Source organism: Bos javanicus, chromosome 18, assembly GCF_032452875.1.
Source record: "Bos javanicus breed banteng chromosome 18, ARS-OSU_banteng_1.0, whole genome shotgun sequence".
In the NCBI taxonomy this organism is placed as follows: domain Eukaryota; kingdom Metazoa; phylum Chordata; class Mammalia; order Artiodactyla; family Bovidae; genus Bos; species Bos javanicus.
In genome coordinates this window covers 62,920,535-62,941,100 of record NC_083885.1, presented here as the reverse complement: position 1 = coordinate 62,941,100, position 20,566 = coordinate 62,920,535, and the positions used below count along the sequence as shown (strand labels likewise).

Below are 20,566 nucleotides of genomic sequence, written 5' to 3'. Positions count from 1 at the left end.
GAAAATAAAAATAAATGAGCATATATAACAAAAGAGAATCAGGCTCACAGATTCAAAGGAGAAACTAGTGGTTACCAGAGGGGAGAGGGGAATGGGGTGGGTGTGAGGGGCAGCAAAGTATGTAGACTGGATTAAGAAATACCAACAACCATTTATAGAATAATTAAGTCACAGGGTTATAATGTCTGGCACAGGGAATATAGTCAATATTGTATAATATTTTGTAATGTGTGTAATCTCTGAAAATGCTGAATCACTATGTAATACACCTGTAACTAATATAATATTGTAAGCCAACAATTCATAAATTTTTAAAAATTGTTACATGTTCCAGGAACTTGGCAGTGCATACATACAGGGAAAAGAAAATACAATATAGGAAAATCCATAAATTTTTAAAAATCATGAAATTAGCATTTTAAGTAAAGACATTTTTACTGTGGATGTCATAGAGATGGTTGAACATTAAAGATAAAATATAATGCTGGGAAAATTTTTAATATAGGAATGAAATAAGAAATTCTATGAAAATCATATCAAGAATGAAAACAGAAAATAATTCAGTGCCTCAAAGTCATAGCAGATTAGATATTGCAGCATACATTTTTGGTAAACTTGAAAATGTAGCCAAAGGTGGGTTGGGCCAGAGGTTGTGGTTCAAGTTTGTTAAACAATCTGAAGAGACAGCACTGGCCTTAAAATTTTCCAGGAAGCCCAATTCCTCCCTCAGCCGGGCCCCCACACACTGCTTTTTTTAAGGTAAGAAGAGCCTGTGTGAGTCACCTTTCTGTCCCGTGGTCAGATTGCACACGACGTTAGTTGGGGCATCATCATAACATCCTGTGTACTCTTCAGGTCTGCAAAGCTGCTGCCTGCTGCTCAGTAGGAGCAGCGCCATGCTGTCTGCCATCGTCAGCCTGGCATGTCTTGGTGAGTCCTGGAAGGGAATAAAGCCTGGTGCAAATATTGACCAGGAGGGCTGGGTCCACCTTAACAGAGAGCCCTGCCTCCACAGGGGCCAAGTGGACCTTGATGGTTGGGTTCATCAAGGCCGAGCAACATCCTTGCCAACGAGGCCCACACACCAGGCCAGGGGAGTAGGAAGCCAGGTCTGACATGAGATGGATCGTCCATCATGAGTCTCTCTTCCAGGTTTCTTCTTGATCCAGAGCATCTGGGCACAAGAGGGTGAGTCTTTCCCCCAAACCGTGGTTGCCATCCTCCTCAAGTAAGACTCTCTTGTAATAGGAGGGGAGATGGCGCAGAAGGTAGGGTGATGGGTCAACCATGGGAAGTCATAACCATATGAGGGTGGTCTTTTGGAAGTAGAAAATGGGAGCCCAAGGTGGCTTTGATGGTAAAGAGTCTGCCTGCAGTGAGGGAGACCTGGGTTTGATCCCTTGGTTGGGAAGATCCCCTGGAGAAGGAAATGGCAAGCCACTCCAGTATTCTTGCCTGGACTATTCCATGGATACAGGAGTCTGGTGGGCTATAGCCCATGGGGTCACAAAGAGTCAGACATGACTGGTTGACTAACATTTTCAGGGAAGTCTAGCCCCCAGTTCTGGCCCAGAGACCCTCCCCCAGACACTCTTCCCTCTGCTGAGCCAGGCTCTATGGGCACCTACAGGAGACTGTGATGCTCAGAGCGGGGGTGACTGCGAGGGACTGGTGTTATCTGTAGACTGAGGGAAGGCAGCAGGGCCAGGGACCACAGACCCTTGGAGGACAAGGTGATGACTCAAGCTCTCCAGCAGTTCCATGGATAGGCATTGCAGAGAACTGCTGCTGCTGGCCTCCATTCAGAATAAGGGGAGAACCTATGCCCTGCCCCCTGAGATTCCAGAAGGTTCTACCACAGGCTCCATCATGTCCTGTGTTTCTCATGTGAGCTGACATCATTTCACTCACACAGGTTGTTCTTCCATTGGGTGTCTATTCCGTCCTGTTTTATAAAACAAATTTTACATTATCAACATCCAGGAAGAGTCTGTTAGTCAACACTTGCCCAAAATTCTCAGGCTTCCCAGGTATCTCAGTGGTGTAGAACATGCCTGCAATGCAGGGGCTGCAGGAGATGTGGGTTCAATCCTGGGGTTGGAAGATCCCCTGGAGAAGGAAATGGCAACCCACTACAGTATTCTTGTCTGGAGATCCCCATGGACAGAGGAGCCTAGAGGGCTACAGTGCATGGGGTCACAAGAGTCAGACATGACTGAGCATACACACACACTCAAAATTCTCAGCAGATGTTTTTCATGTAGGGTGTGCTATGCCCCTGTGGTGTGGGAATCTCCATGGAGCACGGGTTCCCCTGGTTTGAAAAGGAGCCTTAGAGATGTGGGAAGAGGGAGGGTCCTCTGAGTCCATCGAGGGGAAGGGGTTCCCCATTTTCTACTGTAAACCGTGCATTCTTCTCCCCCAGGTGGTCATGACAAGCCCTCCCTGTCAGCCTGGCCAAGCCCCGTAGTTCCTCAAGGACAGCATGTGACTCTCCAGTGTCACTCCCCTCTCGGATTTGACAGGTTCAGGCTGCACAAGGATGACAGAACCAATGTCCCTGAGCTCCAGGGCATCATATTCTGGAAGAACTTCCTCATGGGCCCTGTGACCGAAGCACATGCAGGAACCTACAGATGTCATGGTCACTACAGTCACCTCCCCACTGTGTGGTCAGCACCCAGTGACCCCCTGGAGATTGTGGTCACAGGTCAGAGAGCTCTTGTCCAGAGAGGCCACCCGTTGTCCCGGTCTCCCGGATCCCAGTGGGAGTTTGAGTCAGGGTCCAGTCAGAACGACAGGAAGTTCTCCAGGCATTCTAGATAAAAACCTATTTAATAGAGGAAATTGGGTCCCACAGTTGGCAGAATCATGGTGCCCCGTGATGCCCGCATCCTAAAATCCCAAATCTACGATTGCTACGTCCCATTCCAGGGAAATGAAACCGCATGTGGAACTAAGGTTGGTAAGCAGGTGACCTTGAGATGAAGAGGTTTTCCTGCAGACGTTTCTGTGCTTTCAATCTCTCCCACTCTGAGTGGTCAGCCCCTCAGTGACCCTCTGGACACGGTGATCACAGGTGAGAATGTCAAGGGCTGGCATACAAACTGGATGTACCAGGACGTGGAAGCCCCAGGTGGTGGTGTGGGAGATGAGAGAGGGGTGCTTTTCATGGGGAGAAACCGACTTGGTGAGAGTTGCATCCAAGAGACAAAGAAAGAGGAGAAACAAGTACAGACCACCTGTTATAACAGAAAAGACAGGTGCAGGGGCAGAGACAGAGGAACTCAGAGATAGAGATGGAGATAAAGAATGAAGTGAGAGACACAGACAGAAAGGCAGGTAGCAGAGAGGGTGCCCTTCCACCCTGACTTTGCTCAGAGACCAGAAACAGTTTAGGAGCCTTGTTTCCATTTCAACTCTACACTCTCTTCTCTACTCAAAGAACCCAAGGATACACCATGTATCTACCCAGGACTTCATGACCAGGTTGATCTGGCTCAGGCTGTTTCTCCAGGAGCCCTGTGTCCTCATGCCCTGGGTGATGCACAGATACTGTGTTCACTCAGATGTGGCTTCGTTCCAGGTGGTTGAGCCACACTGTGCCCCAGGACACCAAGGTCCCTGGTGAGAGAGCCAAACGCCAGCTCCTGTATGTTGTGTGTTTCATGGGTTCTCATGCTGTATACTCAGGCGCACGTGCAAGGTCACACCAAACATTGTAAGATTATGGAGGTCAAAGCCCACAGAGACATGGAATCAGAGAGAAAACAGAGTCATCGAAAAGCAGAGGCAGAAACACAGTTGCTGTGCGCACACGCAGAAAATAAGCCAGAGGGACTGGGGGCGGTGGGAGAAACATGAAAAAAATAAAGGTAAATAGAAAGAAAAAGGGATAGAGAATTAATGAGAAAGAAGGGAGTGGACAGAAAAGCCCTAAAAATAAGAGACTTGGGAAGGTGGATGGGTGCAAAGATTGAGAAAGATGGTGATGTGGGGGTGGATAATAGGGATTACAAAAGAGACCCAGAGAGACAGAGAAGCTGAGGAAGTCATGGAAGTGGAAATAGATGATAGATAGATAGGTAAAATGATGGATGAACATACACATAGATGATAAAATAGGTAGATAGATACATACATAGAAAGGTAGATAGATGGTGGAACGATGGATGGATATATAGATAGATGATAAGATGGGTAGATCAAATGGTGGATGGAGATATAGACAGATAACAGAATAGATAGATGAATAATGCTGAAAGATAGAGACGAGATAGAGAATGAAAGCCGCAGAATTAAAGAAGACAGATCAAATCAACCAATCCAAGGAGAAGTACAGAGTGTTTAAAAAAAAAATACAAGAAGGAAAAAAATTAGGAGGGAGGCAATTTCAGAGACCTAGAGAGAGAAAGTAGGAGAGAGATAGGGGAGAATTAGAGAGTGAGAGCAAGAGAGAGAGAGTTGAGAAGAACTGCGGGTGTGAATTCTCAGTTCAGGGATGAAGGACATGGGATTCGGGAAAAGCCTGTCTCACGAAACTGCCTCTTCTCCTTCCAGGTCTGTCCAAGAAACCCTCTCTCTCAGCCCAGGGAGGACCCGTGGTGAGGTCAGGGGAGAACGTGACCTTGGTCTGCAGCTCCGAGAGCGCCTTTGACCAGTTCCATCTGCTCAGGGAGGGGGTGAACCTTGGGCGCCCGCTGGCTGGAGGGCGGGGCCCCAGCGGAGCACTCCAGGCAGAGTTCCCTCTGGGTCCTGGGACCCCAGACCACAGCGGGGTCTACAGGTGCTATGGCTCTTTCACTCGCTCTCCCTACTCATGGTCAGACTCCAGCGACCCACTGTACCTGTCTGTCACAGGTGAGGAACCTCTTGATTCAAACTAAATGTTTTTTTCATAATTGTATTTATTTATTTTTTGCTGTACTGGGTCTTGTTGCTGCACAGGCTTTTCTCAGGAGCGGGGGCTCCTCTCTAGCTGCAGTGCACAGGTTTCTCATTTGTGGCGGCTTCTCCTGTTGTGGAGTACAAGCTCTAGGGTGTGCGGGTTTCGGTCGTTGCAGCACATGGGCACAGTACTTGTGGCTCCCGGGCTCTGGAGCGCCGGCCCGGTAATTGTAGGGCATGGGCTTAGTTGCTCCTCGGCATGTGGGATCTTCCTGGATCAGGGATAGAACCCCTGTCTCCTGTATTGGCAGGCGGATTCTTAACCTCTGAGCCACCAGTGAAGCCCTGATTCTTTTTTTTAAATGTTTTGGTTTTCTGGCCTCGAGGCATGTGGGATCTTTGGATGGAACCCACACCCCCTGCATTGGAAGGCCAAGTCTTACCCGCCAGGACCACCAGGGAAGTCCACCTCTTGGCATCTTGAAGCTCAGGGAGGCAGTCAAGTCCCCAGGGATTAGGAGAAGGGATGCTAAGACTCTCAGGACCTCAGCATTAGATGACAAAGAAGCTTCCATGAAATAAAAGGCAGCCTCCTTCCCTCACCTCTCTCCTGTTCCTCTTTCTAGGAAACTCTTCAAGTAGTCAGCCACTACACACAAAACCAAATTCCAACAGCGGTGAGTAACTGATTCCTCTGATCTCTGCTTGCAGAACCCTGGGAGGGAGAAACTCTTGAATAGATTATGGACTCAGCTGGGCTTCCCAGGTGGCTCAGCGGTAAAGTACCTGCATGCCAAGGCAGGAGACACAGGTTTGATCCCTGGGTCAGGAAGATCCCCAGGAGGAGGAAACAGCAACCCATTCCAGTATTGTTCAGTTGCTAAGTTGTGTCTGACTCTGCAACCCCATGGACTGTAGGATGCCAGGCTTCCCTGTCCTTCACTATCCCCTGGAGTTTACTCAAACTCGCTCGGGTATTCTTGCCTGGAGAATCCCATGGACAGAGGAGCCTGGCGGGCTACACCCCATGGGGTCAAAAAGAGTCAGACACGACTGAGCGACTGAGCCTGCAGGTGCTGAGTTAGCCACCTTTCCAGCTCTGTGCTCTTGGACTTGTCATCTACCCTGTCTGATCCCCAGATTCTACCACATCAAAAGGGGGTACCCCAAAGGGTCTGTGTGCAGTTGGTCCAGTTCAGTTCAGTCATTCAGTCATGTCCAATTCTTTGCCACCCCATGGATTGTTGTCCAGTTAGGACTCAATATTTTTTTAATTGAAGTATAGTTGACTTACAGCATTGTGCTGATCTCTGCTGTATACAGCAAAGTGACTCAGTTATACACATATATACATTTTTCCCCAGCAAGGGCTCTTAATCTCTAATTTTCTGTAGCTGAGGTCTCCTCCTCAGAGAGGAGAGGAGAAGAGAGGAGGATGAGAATAAACCTGACCCCACCCCACCCCTCCCCACCAGGAATAATGCCATGACTAATCTCTCTGCATTGCTAACTGGAGATGAGAACTGTGAAGGCTTCAGGAAGGGAAAAGAAGGCAGCAACTGGTGGGGGCGATGGCCCAGTTCTTTGAGAAGTTCTGTCTGCCAAGAAATGAGCACTGGGACATCCCAGGTGGTCCAGTGGTTAAGAATCTACCTTCCTTCAGCCATATAAAGGAACGCATTTGAGTCAGTTCTGAAAAACAAAGTTCATATAGCAATGCTTATATATGGAATCTAGAAAGACAATACTGATGAACCTATTTGCAGGGTGGGAATAGAGACACAGACATAGAGAACAGACTTTGGCAGGGGAAGGAGAGGGTGGGACGAATTGAGAGTAGCATTGAAACATATCCATTACCAGATGTAAAACAGACAGCTAATGGGATGTTGCTGTGTAACCCAGGGAGCTCAACCAGGTCTCCATGACAACCCAGAGGGGTGGGATGGCATGGGAGGTGGGAGGGAGGTTCACTAGGGAAGGGATATATGCATACCTACAGCTGATTGATGTTGATGAATGGCAGAAACCAACACAACATTGTAAAGCAATTATTTACAATCAAAAATAAATTTTTAAAAATAAATGAATACATTTGGATGTATATACAAAAAAAGAACCCACCTTCCAATGCAGGGGTGTGAGTTCGATCCCTGGTCGGGAAGCTAAGATCCCACTTGCCTCATGGCAAAAAAGCAAAACATAGAACAGAAGCAATATTGTAACAAATTCAATAAAGACTTTAAAAAATGATCCACATCATAAAAAATTTTTTTAATCTTTAAAAATAAAAAGAAATGAGCTCTTGTCTGTCGGGATGAAACCAAAAGTTCTCAGTAGCACAAAAGCTACAGTAAGAACTGAATCCATCCATGTTTAGGGTTCCTTCATTAACCTACTCATTTAAGTACTGTTCCAGTTTAAGTTCTTACTCATTAAGTACTCGTTTAAGTGATGTACAATATGCATTGGACATTCTTTCCTATACTGCTTCAACAAATTTCCACAGGCTCAGGGGATAATAACACCATGGTGTTTTAAAGTATTTACAGTTCTATAAATGGGAAGTCTGAAATGGATAAAAGTGAAAATGTTAGTTGCTCAGGGGTGTTTGACTCTTTGTGACCCCATGGACTGTAGCCTGCCAGGATCCTCTGTCCACGAATATTGGAGTGGGTTGCCACGCCCTCCTCCAGGGGATCTTCCTGAACCAGGGATTGAACCCAGGTCTCCCACATGGCAGGCAGACTCTATCATCTGAGCCACCAGGGAAGCCCTCTAAAATGAATGGGTGACACTGGGCTAAAATCAAGACGACAGGAGGATTGCATTCCTTCTGGAGGTTCTGGGGAAGAATCTAGTGCCTGTTCCAGCTTCTAGAAGCTTCTTACATTTCCCTACATCTCACGGTCACATCGTCCAACTTCACAGCTACAGTGGTTGGTCGTGTCTACCTGCCAGTGCCTCACTCTGACCCACTTTCTTTCATCACATCTCTCTCCAACTCTCTTCTTCTCCCTCTCTCTTTTCTTGTAAGAACTTCATGTTTACACTGGGATCATCCAAATAATCTAGGATAATCTCCCTATTTTAAACCTTTTTTTAAAAAAAATCGGCTGCTCCATGTTGGATCTTAGTTTCCCTGACCAAGGATCAAATCTGCACCCCCTGCATTGGAAGCCTGGAGTCTTAGCAGCTTGTGGTGGTGGTTTAGTCACTCAGTTGTGTCCGACTCTGCAACCCCATGGACTATAGCCCACCAGACTCCTCTGTCCATTGGATTCTCCAGGCAAGAATACTGGAGTGGGTTGCCATTTCCTATTCCAAAGGGTCTTCTCCACTCAGGGATTGAACCCATGTCTCCTGCATTGGCAGGCAGGTTCTTTACCACTGAGCCACCTGGGAAGCCCGTCTTATAAAACACTAGAATGCCAAACATACTTGGGTTCAAACCATCATTAGTCTACTTTGGTAAGATTACCTCTTTGACCCTCTATTTTATCCACAATAGAGCCAGATTGAACCTCTTCCCTTTGAGGCTGTCTATGAGGATGGGATCAAATCAAAAAGGTGAAAACATTACTCCCCACACCGCCACCCCACACAGCACAGGTCCTGGATCAAAGAAAGTGCTGTATACATGGTACAAAACTTCCCCCTGTCCATTTCCCCACCCCAAAACCTTTACTTCACCCCAATTCCAATTGTATGTGTAGATGCAGATAGATTCTGGAAGGTGAATGCCAATGTTCTTTTTTGTTATTTTATGTCTTTATTTATTTTTGGCTGCTCTGGGTCTCTGTTGCTGTGTGTGGGCTTTCTGTAGTTGCAGCACACAGGCTTCAGTAGTTCAGTACAGGCTTAGTCGCTCTGGGACACGTGGAATCTTCCTGGCCCAGGGATGGAACCCATGTCCCCTGCATCGGCAGGTGTATTCTTAACTGCTGGACCATTGAGGAAGGCTGCCAGTATTCTTTTGAGTGAGTTCAGATCTTGGACTCAAAGGTGGGAAACAGCACAACCTCCCAATCAACTTTCCTCCTAATTTCTGAAAGGACTGGTTTTGTTGGTCGGGGGATGGACAACAAAGTATGTCCGGCAATAGCTGGCAGAGGGGTTGGTCTTTTCTCTCTCCCTCACCCGCAGAGCATCAGCCTAAATATAGCTCATGAGACCACAGCCAAGCTGCGTTCTGCAGCCCTGGGCTCAACTGTCTTGTCATTTCCTGGGCATGTGACATAAGACAACTGCCCTTACTTTGATCTTTATTTCGCTTTTTTCTTCCACTGGATAATTTAATTTGTTTGACTCAAGGGTATTGTGAAGGTAGAGATACTGCATTCATTTACCCGGCAAACAGTAAAGAAGAGCTGCTATGGTTTGTTTCATAATGGATTCACGTCTTCCTCCAGGTAACCTCAGGCACCTGCATGCTCTGGTTGGACCCTCCGTGGCCTTCGTATTCCTTGTCAGCCTTATCTCCTTCCTCGTCCATCACTGGTGCCCTGATGCAAAGGGTAAGTCTCAGGAAGAGAGGCCAGTGCATGTGGGCAAAGTGGGGAAGGGAGAAGACAGTGTACAGGTATGTGCTCAAGGCAGGAGCCACAGACACAGAGCTGTCTTTCTTTCCTCCCTTCCTTCCTTCCTTTCTTCCTTCCTTTTTTATTTGGCTGCATAGGGTCTTCATTGCAGCACCAGGGAACTTGGCTGCATCACACGGAATCTTTCATTCTGGCACTTGGGCTCTCTAGTTTGGTGCACAAGCTTAACTGTTCCAAGGCATGTAGGATCTTACTTCCTGGACCAGGGATCAAACTTGCATCCCTTGCCTTGAGAGGCAGATTCTTTTTTTTTTTTTTTTAATTGTTTATCTTTCTTTTTTTTTTTTTTTTGTCTCTGCTTTTTTTTTTTTCTAATTTTATTTTATTTTTAAACTTTACATAATTGTATTCGTTTTGCCAAATATCAAAATGAATCCGCCACAGGTATACATGTGTTCCCCATCCCGAACCCTCCTCCCTCCTCCCTCCCCATACCATCCCTCTGAGCCGTCCCAGTGCACCAGCCCCAAGCATCCAGCATCGTGCATCGAACCTGGACTGGCATCTCGTTTCATACATGATATTTTACATGTTTCAATGCCATTCTCCCAAATCTTCCCACCCTCTCCCTCTCCCACAGAGTCCATAAGACTGTTCTATACATCAGTGTCTCTTTTGCTGTCTCGTACACCGGGTTATTGTTACCATCTTTCTAAATTCCATATATATGCGTTAGTATACTGTATTTATGTTTTTCCTTCTGGCATACTTCACTCTGTATAATAGGCTCCAGTTTCATCCACCTCATTAGAACTGCTTCAAATGTATTCTTTTTAATGGCTGAGTAATACTCCATTGTGTATATGTACCACTGCTTTCTTTATCCATTCATCTGCTGATGGACATCTAGGTTGCTTCCATGTCTTGGCTATTAAAAACAGTGCTGCGATGGACATTGGGGTACACGTGTCTCTTTCCCTTCTGGTTTCCTCAGTGTGTATGCCCAGCAGTGGGATTGCTGGATCATAAGGCAGTTCTATTTCCAGTTTTTGAAGGAATCTCCACACTGTTCTCCATAGTGGCTGTACTAGTTTGCATTCCCACCAACAGTGTAAGAGGGTTCCCTTTTCTCCACACCCTCTCCAGCATTTATTATTTGTAGACTTTTGGATCGCAGCCATTCTGACTGGCGTGAAATGGTACCTCATAGTGGTTTTGATTTGCATTTCTCTGATAATGAGTGATGTTGAGCATCTTTTCATGTGTTTGTTCGCCATCTGTATGTCTTCTTTGGAGAAATGTCTGCTTAGTTCTTTCGCCCATTTTTGATTGGGTCATTTATTTTTCTGGAGTTGAGCTGTAGGAGTTGCTTGTATATTTTTGAGATTAGTTGTTTGTCAGTTGCTTCACTTGCTATTATTTTCTCCCATTCTGAAGGCTGTCTCTTCACCTTGCTGATAGTTTCCTGTGATGTGCAGAAGCTTTTAAGGTTAATTAGGTTCCATTTGCTTATTTTTGCTTTTATTTCCAATATTCTGGGAGGTGGGTCATAGAGGATCCTGCTGTGATGTATGTCGCAGAGTGTTTTGCCTATGTTCTCCTCTAGGAGTTTTATAGTTTCTGGTCTTACGATGAGATCTTTAATCCATTTTGAGTTTATTTTTGTGTATGGTGTTAGAAAGTGGTCCAGTTTCATTCTTTTACAAGTGGTTGACCAGATTTCCCAGCACCACTTGTTAAAGAGATTGTCTTTAATCCATTGTATATTCTTGCCTCCTTTGTCAAAGATAAGGTGTCCATATGTGAGTGGATTTATCTCTGGGCTTTCTATTTTATTCCATTGATCAATATTTCTGTCTTTGTGCCAGTACCATACTGTCTTGATAACTGTGGCTTTGTAGTAGAGCCTGAAGTCAGGTAGGTTGATTCCTCCAGTTCCATTCTTCTTTCTCAAGATCGCTTTGGCTATTCGAGGTTTTTTGTATTTCCATACAATTTGTGAAATTATTTGTTCTAGCTCTGTGAAGAATACTGTTGGTAGCTTGATAGGGATTGCGTTGAATTTATAAATTGCTTTGGGTAGTATACTCATTTTCACTATATTGATTCTTCCAATCCATGAACATGGTATATTTCTCCATCTATTAGTGACCTCTTTGATTTCTTTCACCAGTGTTTTATAGTTTTCTATATATAGGTCTTTAGTTTCTTTAGGTAGATATATTCCTAAGTATTTTATTCTTTCCATTGCAATGGTGAATGGAATTGTTTCCTTAATTTCTCTTTCTGTTTTCTCATTATTAGTGTATAGGAATGCAAGGGATTTCTGTGTGTTGATTTTATATCCTGCAACTTTACTATAGTCATTGATTAGTTCTAGTAATTTTCTGGTGGAATCTTTAGGGTTTTCTATGTAGAGGATCATGTCATCTACAAATAGTGAGAGTTTTACTTCTTTTCCAATTTGGATTCCTTTTATTTCTTTTTCTGCTCTGATTGCTGTGGCCAAAACTTCCAAAACTATGTTGAATAGTAATGGTGAAAGTGGGCACCCTTGTCTTGTTCCTGACTTTAGAGGAAATGCTTTCAATTTTTCACCATTGAGGATAATGTTTGCTGTGGGTTTGTCATATATAGCTTTTATTATGTTGAGGTATGTTCCTTCTATTCCTGCTTTCTGGAGAGTTTTTATCATAAATGGATGTTGAATTTTGTCAAAGGCTTCCTCTGCATCTATTGAGATAATCATATGGTTTTTAGTTTTCAATTTGTTAATGTGGTGTATTACATTGATTGATTTGCGGATATTGAAGAATCCTTGCATCCCTGGGATAAAGCCCACTTGATCATGGTGTATGATCTTTTTAATGTGTTGTTGGATTCTGATTGCTAGAATTTTGTTAAGGATTTTTGCATCTATGTTCATCAGTGATATTGGCCTGTAGTTTTCTTTTTTTGTGGGATCTTTGTCAGGTTTTGGTATTAGGGTGATGGTGGCCTCATAGAATGAGTTTGGAAGTTTACCTTCCTCTGCAATTTTCTGGAAGAGTTTGAGCAGGATAGGTGTTAGCTCTTCTCTAAATTTTTGGTAGAATTCAGCTGTGAAGCTGTCTGGACCAGGGCTTTTGTTTGCTGGAAGATTTTTGATTACAGTTTCAATTTCCATGCTTGTGATGTGTCTGTTAAGATTTTCTATTTCTTCCTGGTCTAGTTTTGGAAAGTTGTACTTTTCTAAGAATTTGTCCATTTCTTCCACGTTGTCCATTTTATTGGCATATAATTGTTGATAGTAGTCTCTTATGATCCTTTGTATTTCTGTGTTGTCTGTTGTGATCTCTCCATTTTCGTTTCTAATTTTGTTGATTTGATTTTTCTCCCTTTGTTTCTTGATGAGCCTGGCTAATGGTTTGTCAATTTTATTTATCCTTTCAAAGAACCAGCTTTTGGTTTTGTTGATTTTTGCTATGGTCTCTTTTGTTTCTTTTGCATTTATTTATGCTCTAATTTTTAAGATTTCTTTCCTTCTACTAACCCTGGCGTTCTTCATTTCTTCCTTTTCTAGTTGCTTTAGGTGTAGAGTTAGGTTATTTATTTGACTTTTTTCTTGTTTCTTGAGGTGTGCCTGTATTGCTATGAACTTTCCCCTTAGGACTGCTTTTACCGTGTCCCACAGGTTTTGGGTTGTTGTGTTTTCATTTTCATTCGTTTCTATGCAAATTTTGATTTCTTTTTTGATTTCTTCTGTGATTTGTTGGTTATTCAGCAGTGTGTTGTTCAGCCTCCATATGTTGGAATTTTTAATAGTTTTTCTCCTGTAATTGAGATCTAATCTTACTGCATTGTGGTCAGAAAAAATGCTTGGAATGATTTCTATTTTTTTGAATTTACCAAGGCTAGCTTTATGGCCCAGGATGTGATCTATCCTGGAGAAGGTTCCATGTGCGCTTGAGAAAAAGGTGAAATTCATTGTTTTGGGATGTAATGTCCTATAGATACCAATTAGGTCTAACTGGTCTATTGTATCGTTTAAAGTTTGTGTTTCCTTGTTAATTTTCTGTTTAGTTGATCTATCCATAGGTGTGAGTGGGGTATTAAAGTCTCCCACTATTATTGTGTTATTGTTAATTTCTCCTTTCATACTTGTTAGCATTTGTCTTACGTACTGTGGTGTTCTCGTGTTGGGTGCATATATATTTATAATTGTTATATCTTCTTCTTGGATTGATCCTTTGATCATTATGTAGTGACCTTCTTTGTCTCTTTTCACAGCCTTTGTTTTAAAGTCTATTTTATCTGATATGAGTATTGCTACTCCTGCTTTCTTTTGGTCCCTATTTGCATGGAAAATCTTTTTCCAGCCCTTCACTTTCAGTCTGTATGTGTCCCCTGTTTTGAGGTGGGTCTCTTGTAGACAACATATGTAGGGGTCTTGTTTTTGTATCCATTCAGCCAGTCTTTGTCTTTTGGTTGGGGCATTCAACCCATTTACGTTTAAGGTAATTACTGATAAGTATGATCCCGTTGCCATTTACTTTATTGTTTTGGGTTCGAGTTTATACACCGTTTTTGTGTTTCCTGTCTAGAGAATATCCTTTAGTATTTGTTGGAGAGCTGGTTTGGTGGTGCAGAATTCTCTCAGCTTTTGTTTGTCTGAAAAGCTTCAGATTTCTCCTTTATACTTGAATGAGATCCTTGCTGGGTACAATAATCTGGGCTGTAGGTTATTTTCTTTCATCATTTTAAGTATGTCTTGCCATTCCCTCCTGGCTTGAAGAGTTTCTATTGAAAGATCAGCTGTTATCCTTATGGGAATTCCCTTGTGTGTTATTTGTTGTTTTTCCCTTGCTGCTTTTAATATTTGTTCTTTGTGTTTGATCTTTGTTAATTTGATTAATATGTGTCTTGGGGTGTTTCTCCTTGGGTTTTTCCTGTTTGGGACTCTCTGGGTTTCTTGTACTTGGGTGATTATTTCCTTCCCCATTTTAGGGAAGTTTTCCACTATTATCTCCTCAAGTATTTTCTCATGGTCTTTCTTTTTGTCTTCTTCTTCTGGAACCCCTATGATTCGAATGTTGTAGCATTTAATATTGTCCTGGAGGTCTCTGAGATTGTCCTCATTTCTTTTAATTCGTTTTTCTTTTATCCTCTCTGATTCATTTATTTCTACCATTCTATCTTCTAATTCACTAATCCTGTCTTCTGCCTCTGTTATTCTACTATTTGTTGCCTCCAGAGTGTTTTTAATTTCACTTATTGCATTATTCATTATATTTTGACTCTTTTTTATTTCTTCTAGATCCTTGTTAAACCTTTCTTGCATCTTCTCAATCCTTGTCTCCAGGCTATTTATCTGTGATTCCATTTTAGTTTCAAGATTTTGGATCAATTTCACTATCATTATTCGGAATTCTTTATCAGGTAGATTCCCTATCTCTTCCTCTTTTCTTTGGTTTGGTGGGCATTTATCCTGTTCCTTTATCTGCTGAGTATTCCTCTGTCTCTTCATCTTGTTTAAATTGCTGAGTTTGGGGTGTCCTTTCTGTATTCTGGCAGTTTGTGGAGTTCTTTATTGTGGCGTTTCCTCCCCGTGTGTGGGTTTGTACAGGTGGCTTGTCAAGGTTTCCTGGTTAGGGAAGCTTGTGTCGGTGTTCTGGTGGGTGGAGCTGTATTTCTTCTCTCTGGAGTGCAATGAAATGTCCAGTAATGAGTTATGAGATGTCTATAGTTTTGGGGTGACTTTGGGCAGCCTGTATCTTGAAGCTCAGGGCTGTGTTCCTTTGTTGCTGGAGAATTTGCTTGGTATGTCTTGCCCTGGAACTTATTGGCCCTTGTGTGGTGCTTGGTTTCAGTGTCGGTATGGAGGCATTTGATGAGCTCCTGTCAATTAATGTTCCTTGGAGTCAGGAGTTCCCTGGAGTCAGGGTTTGGACTTAAGTCTCCTGCTTCCGGTTATCGGTCTTATTTTTACAGTAGTTTCAAAACTTCTCCTTCTATACAGCACCATTGATAAAACATCTACATTAAAGATGAAAAGTTTCTCTACAGTGAGGGTCACTCAGAGAGGTTCATAGGGTTACATGGAGAAGAGAAGAGGGAGGAGGGAGTTAGAGGTGACCCAAATGAGATGAGGTGAATCAATAGTGGAGAGAGTGGGCTAGCCAGTAGTCACTTCCTTATGTGCACTCCACAACTGGACCACTCAGAGATGTTCACGGGGTTATACAGAGAAGAGAAGAAGGAGGAAGTAACAGAGGTGGCCAGAAGGATAAAAGGGGGAATGAAAAGGAGGGAGACAGATCCAGCCAGTAATCAGTTCCCTAAGTGTTCTCCACCGTCTGGAACACACAGAAATTCACAGAGTTGGGTAGAGTAGAGAGGGGTTAGGGAGGAGACACAGGCGACCTGGCGGAGAAAAAGGAGAGTCCAAAGGGAGAGAGAGCAGTCAAGCCAGTAATCTCACTCCCTAGTGAAAAATGGGTCCTGAAGATTGGGTCCTTAAAGGTACAAAATTGGTAACAAATACATAAAAGTAAAAATTAAAAATCTAGAGTAGAGTTTGGAATTTCAAAAATACGATGTTAAAGAAAAGAAGAAGGAAAAGAAAGAGAGAAAAAACGAACAAACAAAAACAAACAAGGTCGCGAAAATTATGAAGAAAGTACAGGTACAAAATTGATAACTAATACCAGAAAGCAAAAATTAAAAATCTAGAGTAGAGTTTGGAATTTCAAAAATACGATGTTAAAGAAAAGAAGAAGGAAAAGAAAGAGAGAAAAAACGAACAAACAAAAACAAACAAGGTCGCGAAAATTATAAAGAAAGTACAGGTACAAAATTGATAACTAATACCAGAAAGCAAAAATTCAAAATCTAGAGTAGAGTTTGGAATTTCAAAAATACAATGTTAAAAAAAAAAAGAAGAAGAAAAATAAAGAGAGAAAACAAACAAACAAATACGAGCAATGTCACAAAAATTATAAAGAAAATACAGGTACAAAATTGATATCAAATACCAAAAAGCATAAATTAAAAATCTAGAGTAAAGTTTGGAATTTCAGATATACAATGTTATATAAAAGAAGAAGAGAAAGAAACAGAGAAGAAGAAAAAAAAAGTCACAGAAATTATATAAAAAAAAAACTATAGGTACAAAATTGATAACATATACCAAAAAGCGAAAATTAAAAATCTAGAGTAGAGTTTGGAATTTCAAAAATACAATGTTAAAGAAAAGAAAAAAACAAAAACAAACAAAAAAAAAACAAACCAAAAAAAAAAAAACAAGGTCAAAAAATTATAAAATATATACATATGAAGTTTGCTGAAGAAGAAAAAAATAGGGTCTTTTTTTTTTTGCAAATAGGTTATAAAAGTGAAAATTAAAGGAACAATAGAGGACTTAAAAAAATTTTTTTTAATTAAAAAAAAAGAAAGAAAGAATGATCGTAAAAATAATAAAAATATATCTAGGACTTTTTTTTTTTTTTTGTGGGTGTTGTGGGTTCAGTTCATTTTTGGCTAGTTCCTTGGTCAGATTTATATTTCTCAAGATCTATAGGCCCCTTCCTATGTAGTCCGTAGTAACCACAGGGTTTTGATCTATTGCCTGTAGCTTCCAAGGCGTTTCCCTCTGTTATATCTTCTTCTGTTTGCTAGTCTCTTCAGTATCTGGTTTCCGCCCTGACACAAAGGGCACGGTGGAGGACACTTTTTTTTTTTTTTTTTTTTTTAGGCTTACTTGTTCAGTCGCGCTGTGGGGAGGGAGGGAGGGATGCTGCAAACAAATAACACTGGCGTGGGCTCGCAGTGCCTCAGCCACCCTGGGTATGCCCCCGCTCACGGCGCGTGTAGCCTCCCTGTCCACACTGCTTGGACTCTAGGTTGTTCCGCCGGGAACAATCCGAGGCTGGCCTGGGCTGCATGCACCTCCCAGGTCCAAGCCGCTCAGGTTCAGGCACTCGGGTAGTCCTCAGAGGCGCAGACTCAGTTGGGCCTGCGTTTTGTGCTCTTCCCAGGTCCGAGCAGCTCAGGTGATGAGGTGTTTGGTGAGCGCCAATGCTGCCACTTATCACCTCCCCGCCACTCGGTTATCTGGGTGTAAAACCGGCGCACCTTCTCAGGCAAATGTTGACCATCCAGACCCCCAAGAAGTTTTAGTTAGCAAAGAAGCCTGCTTACAGTTTTATAGATAATGTCTCTCTGGGGCTGCGATTGCCCCCTTCCGGCTCTGGCTGCCTGTCACCGGAGGGGGAAGATCTGCAGCCGGCTATCTCTGTTCAGTCCTTTGTTCCGTGGGCGGGCCTGGCGGTCTTAGGTTAGGGCTGGCTTTTCGCGTGGTAGATATCCCACAGTCTGGTTTGCTAGCCCAAATTATTTTGCTCAGATAGCGCTCAGGGTATTCAGGCCAGATTCTTACTCTCAGCGATGCAGCCTGCACCGCGCCTCCCTGCCCAGCCCCGGCTTGCTAATGGCGGATGCAGGCGTCTGCGCTGCTTCTCCGCTGGGGGAGTTACCGTAGGGCTCGCAATCTGCGAGTTTTAATTGTTTATTTATTTTTTCTCCCTGTTATGTTGCCCTCTGTGCTTCCAAAGCTCGGCACAGATTCAGCAGTGAGAAGGTTTCCTGGTGTTTGGAAACTTCTCTCTTTTTAAGACTCCCTTCCCGGGACGGAACTCCGTCCCTCCCTCTTTTGTCTCTTTTTTTTTAATATTTTTTCCTACCTCCTTTCGAAGAGTTGGGTTGCTTTTCTGGGTGCCTGGTGTCCTCTGCCGGCATTCAGAAGTTGTTTTGTGGAATTTACTCGATGTTTAAATGCTCTTTTGATGAATTTGTGGGGGAGAAAGTGTTCTCCCCGTCCTACTCCTCCGCCATCTTGGCTCCTCCCCCGAGAGGCAGATTCTTAACCACTGGACCACCAGGGAAGTCCCAGGATAGAGCTTTCAAGAGGGAACATCAATGCCCTTGCCCCTCCTCTCAGCTTACAGGTCGTTGCATACTTCTCCACTGGTCCAGTGCAGCCAGTAATATTTAGAGAAGGGATCGACATAAGGGAGAAATCAGGGGAGAGAACCAGTGAGATAGAGATAGGCAGTTGTTGGAACTTCCCTGGTGGTCCAGTGGTTACAAATTCACCTTGCAGTGCAGTGGTTTCAGGTTCGATCCCTGGTCGGGGACCTAAGGTCCCACCTGCCCCGTGGTGGCCAAAAAACCAAAGCACAAAACAGAAGCAAAATTGTAACAAATTCAACAAAGACTTTAAAAATGGTTCACATCAAAAAATATTTTAAAAGATTGGGGGGTGAGCTATCAATGCGGTGGGCGTTTGAACTTCAAAGAGGTAAAATCTCGGACTCTGCTTTCGGGAGATGAGATGGTTGGATGGCATCACCAACTCAATGGACATGAGTTTGGGTAAACTCCAGGAGTTGGTGGTGGACAGGGAAGCCTGGCGTGCTGCAGTCCGTGGGGTCGAAAAGAGTTGGACACGACTGAGCGACACTGTGGGGAGGATGAGTCATCTCAGACATCCACTGTCTCTCTCTGTCCACTGGTGTTGTATGGATAAAGTGAGAATCCAGAAGTGCCCCCCCCCACCAAGTGTCTTAATGACTTCTATCACCCACAGATGCTGTTATAATGAACAGCCAGCCTGAGGTGGGCAGAAGGGTGAATCGGGAGGTAGGTTCTCTTTGGTACAACCTCTGAATGCAGTCTCATTTCCCCCATCATTCCCCTAAGTGTTTGCACACCCTCACTCGTCATTCCCTTTTATGCAGGACCCTGATGCAGAGGAACTGAAGGAGGTGACATACACTGACTTGGATTGTTCAGTTTTCACACAGAAAATCATTAGTCCCACGTCCCAGAGGCCCAGAGAGCCCTCAACTAATGCCAGTGTGTACATGGATCTTGCAACATGCTAAGAGCAGTTCAAAGCTTGAATCCTATCCCTGGAACATGCCCAGGAGGTCTTCAATGGAAGCTGTAACACTTTCTCAAACTCATCTTGAGAGCTCCATCCTAACAACAGCTGGAATCTGAAGACATAAACATCTTTAGGGTCATCCCTCTTCATCAGAGGATTATCTCTAAAGCCTCAGAATCCCTTGGAAACCTCCCCCAGCCATTCTAGGGGGTTATCATGATGATTCAGTCATTTCCAATGTTATCAACAAAATCACCGAAGTGTTCTAGAAAGCAAACCATAAATAACACACTTTCTCTGACATTCAGCTGATAAACTCCTAGAAATCATGATATATTTAATCAATGAATTAATTCCTCCAATAGTTTTCTGTACGGCATAGCCTATTCTAAGTCTCTAAGCAAATATTAGTGAAGAAAACTTCATCTTGTTGTGGATCTTGGTCCAGTGGGAGATGCAAACACGTAAAACCATTGAAAGCTATCTATAGGAGAAAAAGGGTCTTCCCAGATGGCGCAGCGGTAAATAATCCACCTGCCAATGCAAGACATGCAGGTTTGATCCCTGGGTCGGAAAGATCCCCTGGGGGAAGAAATGGCAACACACTCCAGTATTCTTTCTTAGAGAGTCCCATGGACAGAGGAACCTGGCAGGCTGCAGTCCATGGGGTCACAAAGAGTCGGACATGACTGAGCAACTGAACACCCACATATCTATCTATCATCTCCCTTCCCTGTTGTTATTGAATTTTCATCTGCATAAAATTATATAATCTGTGCTTTCATGACCAGACATTTTCATTCAGCATTGTATGTTTGAGATATAATCATACCTTTACATGTGAGTCTATTTTTTCTTTTCCCTCCTATGTAAGAATCCATTGTATGAACATGTCACAACTGTACGTCCAGTCCTGATGAGTCTCCCAAACTCTGATGTCTTAATTTCATGTACTCTTTTGTCCTGTTAGAATCTTCCAGAATTGTTGTCATTCAGCCTCTCAGTCGTGTCTGACTCTTTGCAACCCTATGGACTCCAGCACGCCAGGTTGCTCTGTCCTCCACTATCTCCTGGAGTTTGCTCAAATTCATGTCTATTCTCCGTAAAGATCTTCCCATGTCTACTGGGATCTCAGAGGTTATGCACAGGCAGGCCTGGGCATCCTCAGATGAGAGACCCCTGACTGCCAGAAAGGGCCCTGCTGGCCCAGCCA

General features: G+C 43.5%; 1 protein-coding gene across 1 annotated transcript; it reads left to right on the top strand.

The window, feature by feature from the left end:
* Positions 1–838: 838 nt before the first annotated feature.
* Positions 839–20,140, top strand: LOC133231107 (killer cell immunoglobulin-like receptor 2DL5A). Its single transcript, XM_061389360.1, has 8 exons — positions 839–930; positions 1,153–1,188; positions 2,426–2,710; positions 4,561–4,860; positions 5,514–5,564; positions 9,300–9,404; positions 19,054–19,106; positions 19,205–20,140. Exons 1-8 carry the CDS (start codon positions 897–899, stop codon positions 19,349–19,351), a joined length of 1,011 nt encoding a protein of 336 aa, XP_061245344.1. The 5' UTR covers positions 839–896; the 3' UTR covers positions 19,352–20,140.
* The last annotated feature ends 426 nt before the right edge of the window (positions 20,141–20,566 follow it).